This window comes from Protobothrops mucrosquamatus, unplaced genomic scaffold, assembly GCF_001527695.2.
Source record: "Protobothrops mucrosquamatus isolate PMUCROS unplaced genomic scaffold, P.Mucros_1.0 scaffold622, whole genome shotgun sequence".
Classification (NCBI taxonomy): Eukaryota; Metazoa; Chordata; class Lepidosauria; order Squamata; family Viperidae; genus Protobothrops; species Protobothrops mucrosquamatus.
The window spans coordinates 779,619-786,530 of NW_015386918.1; the positions used below are offsets into that span (position 1 = coordinate 779,619).

At 39.4% G+C, this 6,912-nt stretch overlaps 1 protein-coding gene across 1 annotated transcript in view; it reads right to left on the reverse strand.

Moving 5' to 3' along the window:
• FBXL17 (F-box and leucine rich repeat protein 17) overlaps positions 1-6,459 on the reverse strand; it is a 129,132-nt gene extending 122,673 nt beyond the window's left edge. Inside the window, exons 1-3 of the mRNA XM_015817686.2 lie at positions 6,052-6,459; positions 2,608-2,730; positions 408-665 (exon numbers count right to left, since the gene is read on the reverse strand). Coding sequence (XP_015673172.2) covers positions 408-665; positions 2,608-2,730; positions 6,052-6,459 — 789 coding nt within the window. The remainder of the gene's footprint in view (positions 1-407; positions 666-2,607; positions 2,731-6,051) is intronic.
• Positions 6,460-6,912: the final 453 nt, after the last annotated feature.

Sequence of the window (6,912 nt, forward strand, 5' to 3'; positions counted from 1 at the left end):
TTATCTAGTTCAGTAAGTTTACTTTTAGAATGTCTTCTGGAACAAATACAAAATTCTAAGACTGGATAAGACAGGGCATCCTTGATATAATTCATACTATATATATATTAAAGAGTATGTAATCCCTCATGATGTAGGAGGCAATGTTATCCAATGTTCAAAATACTGTGAGAACCTGCAAGAAATCACAACTTATTTCAAAAGTTTCCAAAATGCCATATTAATTTTTTTTAGTAGCATGCAAACTGTTGGATTTTGCATATTTTGAATTAATTAATTATATACAAACTTTAACAGAACGTAGATGGTCCCATATAAAACTATCAACAGCTGAATTCTAAATACAGTATATTTAGAATTATCTAAAGGCACATACAGTAGAACTTAACTTGTATGAAGAAACTTACCTGCTTAAGTCCTTCATCAGTAAGACGATCTTGGTTGCCAACATGAATTTTCTGAAGCTGAGGACATTGTGAGGCAACAGCAGATAGAGATGTATCAGACAGCTGTTTACACCGATATGCAGTATATTTTAGAAGTCCGGGACACTTAGATGCTAGCATACATACACCAGTATCTGTCACATTACGACAATCAGAAATGTTGATTTCAGTTATATTCTGGCTTCGTGATGCAATTCTTTCCAGTAATTCATCAGTGACCTGTCAAATGATAGCCAATATATAACATTACACTTGTCTTTATCAAAAATTATACAAACAAAACCACATGATAATGTCAACAAATATATAATTTCTGACTTTAGAACTGACTGCTTGGTACTTCACTGTAAATTCCTCTTTTATGTAGGAAAAAGCAGTTTTTAGATAATCTGCATTTAATCCTTTTAGAGCAAGATCCTGTATTAGCTTGTGACATGAAGAATTAAAATTGCTATTATATAACATTGTACATAGAAACATTTCCAACTCCCTATAACTTATGTCTAACTTTCACACAAACACCTCAAAAATTCTAGTTCTCAACATAGATGTCTAAGACTGAGCACTTATGCAGACCTCCAAAACTAGTACTTGCACTAAGAAATATTACTTTTGCACTAAAAACAATCCCTTGCACTATGCCAACATTCAAGCAACCAGGATCTAAGCTTTTGTCTGGAAGAACAAAAAAAGTCCATGTCACGAGTTTGTTTACAATGTCCCAATATACATTAGAGAAAAATCACAAAGAAAGATCTTAGGTAGCTGGGCTACATAAAATACTTTATTTACATCAGCTTATCTATGTTAAGCCATACTGTGGTTCAGCACACTATGTCTATAGAAAATCTCAATCACAATACAAAACCATGCCATGGCTCTTCATGTTTTGGTTTGAACAGAGATACTGGCCTAACAAATAAGCCTTTTTGCACCCAAATATAAAACCAGAATTGCTCATGCAGCAATGACTCCATTGCTCCATTTGTTTCTCCAATGTCTTCAACCACCACCTGGATCAATTTGAACACCATAATATATAAATTATGTAATAAATTATTGGACTGGATGCTCAGTTTAGAAACAATAAGTTTATATAAAAGCAGGTATTGCTGAAATCATGGACAATTCCTTTATCCCCAATTGAGCCACTGTACTTCTGTACTGCTATAAAAAAAATGAAACACAACAAAATAGAAGTGACATTCAACCACAGTAAAGACCTCTGCAAAGATTACTTCGGCGATTTTTGCACTATGTGCATGACACGGCTATCTTTTCAGGAAAGAGGCAACATATTCTACATACAATGGAAGAGAATATATGTAACTCAGTGATGAACTGTGCAATGTTCTCTGAGCTCTCAATTAAGTATCACTGATATTACCTAATCAGATAATGAAACATCTACAAGCAAATAATCAAGCTCAGAGAGTACCAAGGACTCCACATATTTTGTCTCAATAGCAAAACACTTCATGTCTCTCTGAAGCTTCTGTATTTTTCTTACTATAGTCACTTGTAAAAAATTGGTGCCTTTGGAAACCACTAAAAAGATTCTGGCACTGATGGACATTGCTAGAAAATGAAGAGTCTCTTTTCAATATTTTCCAGCAAGCTGTACCTCCAGTTCTAGTGTTTCAGAAGATGGCTTGTAAGAGACTCCCAACTTTCTCCAGGAAAATGTGAATAGGCTAGAAGAATGCAACTGTTAGGCATCTGCAAAAACCTTTTAACTTTTCCAAGTGCCCAAACCACTGAGAAAATGTTACAAAGTCAGCAAAGGAAAACAATAGGGTCATATTTGTTCACTTTTAGAAGTGACAGGACCACATGGCTTCACTCACATTTTCATTCACAATAAACATCTTTTTGAACTTATATAAAATCCTAATGGGTGGAATGTTGCCTGGAGAGGAGCATCTGTAAAATTTGCTGCTAGTGGCTCAGTCTTTTCAAAGTACATACTATAGCACATAGCATAATTAACCTGTGCTTAGTTTTGCATGTGAACATAACTATAAATTGCATTTGATACTCAAAAGTATTTACTACCTAAGAAATGATCTGACATAGCATACATTCCATATGTTCATCTTTCAAGCATCACTTTTTATCTGAAGAAAAAGATATTCATATTTTAATATTGTCTGCTCCATACCTGCTGACGACTACTGAGATCCAATTGTTTCCAAAATTGGAAATCTAAACAGAGGTCACGCCAGTATTTACAAACCAATGATGCTGAAAGACATCGCTCATTCAAAGATAAATTGGAAAATATCTATGAAAATAAAAAGAGAAAGTCAGAGTTCCTTTTAATGACATTCCAATGATAGAATCCTAACAGTTCTTCAATGCAAGCATCAAGCATCTTTTTCAATTCTAGCTGTACATCTTTCACAGCTACTCATTAATACTCAACATCCATTCCAATGGTTGCTATGCTATGAAAAAACATTAAAAATTAAAAATTGCACACATTCAATGTGTTTATTAGGCCATCATTTTTTATAATAGTTGCAAGCTTCTGACTTTAAGCCATTAGACTAAATTTAGTAAAAAAAAAAAAAAGGGGGGGGTGTAAGGATTATAGATAAAAATTGTATCTGTAGCAATTACATTATTAAATGGAATGAGAAATTTCTTTGCAGTGCGTGAAAATCTGAGATGGAGTGGTACAGCAGTCAGAAATTATATTAAGTTATAGTAGGATTTGTCTGTCAGAATGTTGGGACAAATTCACAAGCATTTGATTTGCTTTCTCCCCCATTTTTGTACATACAGATTCCACACCATTTCTGTTAAGAGCCAGGATGCTGAAAAAGAGGACAAAAATTAACTGGAAAATGTTTATATTTACAAACACTTACATAATGCATCGTTTGAGCACTCTTCCTACAGACTCAACATCTTTTTTACATCGTGGTGACCGAAACTGGACACAATATTCCAAGTGTGGTCTTATCCAGACATTATAAAGTGGTGTTAACACTTCATGTGATCTTGATTCTATCCCTCTGTTAATGCAGCCTAGACCTATATTGGTTTTTTTGGCAGCTATTGAAAATCAGTTCTGAATGAACTGTTGTAAGTCAAGGACTACTTGTAGTACAGTTCAAGCAAAGCCAATGTAAGGCTTTATTTTCTGCCATGGTAAAAGGATAATGCAGCACTATCCAAATTTTTAAAAAAGTAAAAATAAACCGTCAGTGAAGAAACATTTAGAAGGTGCAACTATTACTTTGATAGCCTACTTCTTGGAATATTGTTTTAATTATTTCACTGCAAGTTACCCACAGTAATAAGCATTTAACTTGAATTAACTTGAATATATGACATTTAATAACTGGTGCATTTGGTTAATAACTGTAAATAGCAAGTTGCTGTTTAAAAAAAATGGAAGGTAATACCTCTGCTCTATTAAGTAGATAAATTATCGTAAATTCTGTCATTATAGACAGCAATTACAAGTTTAGGCAGAATTCTTTGCAGGGTCACTTAAGGGCTTTTTATTCATCTATTTCAAGAAGGATTAAACTAACTGCAATAGTGTAGGATAAAGAAACAAATAAGGCAGTTTTGTAAACATCAAAATTTTTATACTTCACCAGTGGGTAGACACATAATAAAGGTCGCCAGCAGTGTGCTGCAGCTGCCAAAAAGCCAACACAGTGCTAGGCTGCATTAACAGAGGGATAGAATCAAGATCACGTGAAGTATTAATACCACTCTACAATGCCTTGGTAAGGCCACACTTGGAATACTGCATCCAGTTTTGGTCACCATGATGTACAAAAGATGTTGAGACTCTTAGAAAGAGTACAGAGAAGAGCAAAAAAAAAGGTTATTAGGGGACTGGAGGAAAGGTTGATGGAATTGGGTATGTCTAGTTTAATGAAGAGAAGGACAAGGGGTGACATGATAGCAGTGTTCCAATATCTCAGGGGCTGCCACAAAGAAGAGGGAGCCAAGCTATTCTCCAAAGCGCCTGAAGGCAGGACAAGAAGCAACAGATGAAAACTAATCAAGGAGAGAAGCAACCTAGAACTAAGGAGAAACTTCCTGACAGTTAGAACAATTAACCAGTGGAACAACCTGTCTCCAGAAGCGGTGAATGCTCCAACACTGGAAGTTTTTAAGAAGAAACTGGACAGCCATTTGTCTGAAATGGTATAGGGCAGGGGTAGGCAACTTTGGCTCTTTTATGACTCGTGGACTTCAACTTCCAGAATTCCTGAGCCAGCATGGCTGGCTCAGGAATTCTGGGAATTGAAGTCCACGAGTCATAAAAGAGCCAAGGTTGCCTACCCCTGATATAGGGCTACCTGCCTGAGCAGGGGGTTGGACTTGATGACCTCCAAGGTCGCTTCCAACTTTTATTATTATTATTATTATTATTATTATTATTATTATTATTATTATTATTATTATTATTATTATTATTATTATGATTATGATGATGATGATGATGATGTAGAGAGAGATGTGTGTCATTTTGGTATATAGTCCTCCTGAATGCCACCTATGCATTTTATATGATACTTTATTCTGCTTTATTTTGCTCAGACCATTGTCAAGGTAGCAGAGAGCCAAAATAAAATCATCTGAAACTTTCAAATATATATTATAAATGCCATAAAATAGGCTTGTTTTGGAAATTATATCTGTCAATCTGCTATTAAAGTCCTGAGCTATTAGGGTAAAATTTTTAAAAAGCAAAATAAAACCCCGTAATATAAGAAGCAGCTGAGCAGCTTCCAATTTCAGACTTACTTCTTCCTGCAATTCCAGTATAACAGAAATGAAAGCTGCAATGATCAAAGCTACAGCAAATAATTCACTTTAAATATCACTTATTCATATAGAATAAATTTATTTATTAAAAGATGTTTTTGTTTATAAATAGAGCAGGAAGAGGAATTTTTCCACATCAAGCTGAACAGTTCTGAATTACTTCATATCACCTTATGAAAAGACAAAAATCATCTCATAAAAGCATTTATCATCCTCTCAAGTCAGGGATTCAGCTTCACTTAAGACTCCTTATTGTCAGCATTGCTGCCAATAAACCTGTAGCTCAGTGCTTTAAATGGATTATAACGACACAGAACTCAACTAAAGTCTTCATCCCCATCTCTATGGCAAAATAGCGCAGCAAAAGCAATCTAGCCCACTGTTTGTCAACCTTGACCATTTTAAGGCATGTGGACTTCAACTCCCAGAATTCCACAGCCAGCAATGCTGGCTGTGGAATTCTGGGAGTTGAAGTCCACATGCCTTAAAATGGTCAAGGTTGACAAACACTGATCTAGCCACATGTTTGCAACCCTGCAATGGGATTTCCAGGCACTGCTGCCGATTGTTTTCAACACATGACTGAACCCCAACTAAGAAACAGGTGCAAGGTAGCCGAAGCAGAATGCAACACAGGTATCTAAGAAACCGGCAAAGAGCAGTTCTTGAAGATCAGGAGGAAGAAAACTTTAAATGATAGCTTTAAAAAAAAAAAGAGAGAGAGATAACCATGGCATACCTTGGAAGTCTGTGTATCCTAGTTATGACACCACCACCCTTGACAGTCCATTGACCACACCAAACCCACCTTGAGAAGTATGGAGGGAGGCAGCTGGTTAATATCCGGCACCGGGGCCTGCGACTCTTGGCAACAGTCCTCAGGGTTCTCGGGGGGCTCCTCGCAGTAGGGCTCGCCCGTCTCGTGCTTCTCTCTCCCCTCGAGCTCCGGCAGCTGCGAGGGAGAGCTACTCGGGCTTAACTCCTTCCCCTCCTCGGCGGCCGAGTCTTTAGGCGAACCTTCCCTGACACAGTCTACGGCGCGGGGCAGAGGGCAGAGGTGCTGCTCGGGCAAGAGCACCTGTTGGCATTCGGCGGGGTCGGTCGAGGGCGGCGAAGGGGCGCCGGTCCCCGCCGCATTTCCCCTGAGGGCGGCGCAACGGGGCTGTTTCCGGGGCGGGCAGGCGCGTAGCCCGATTCCTTTGCGCTTGCAGACCATCTCCCCGGGAGCTTCGCCGTTCTCCAGCGCAGAGCCGAAGAAGCCCCGGCGCGCTGACGACGGCGACGGCGGCGGCGAAGAAAAGAGCAAGCCGGAGAAGAACAAGCGGCGGCAGCAGCGGCGACCCCGCTCTCCCCAGACGGGCACGGGAGGCCAGCGCAGGAGGCGGCGAGCGTTGCGCTTGCCGGGGGGCTTCGCAGCCGTGCAGAGGAACGAAGGCGACGGCTGCTCCTTCGCGGCGGGTGGGCTGGCGCTGTGGACCAGGAAACACAGCATGCAGGGCCCACGGAGGAAGCAGGTCCGGGTCCGTGGCGGCGAAGGGGCCTTCCCCCTCGAGGGGGGCCGAAGGTGATTTTTCTCCGCCTTCGAATTAGCGCCTTTCCTCGAAAAAATATGGCCCATATAGGAAGCGGAGCCACGACCACCCTGCTCGGCAGGGCCTTTTGTGAGCGG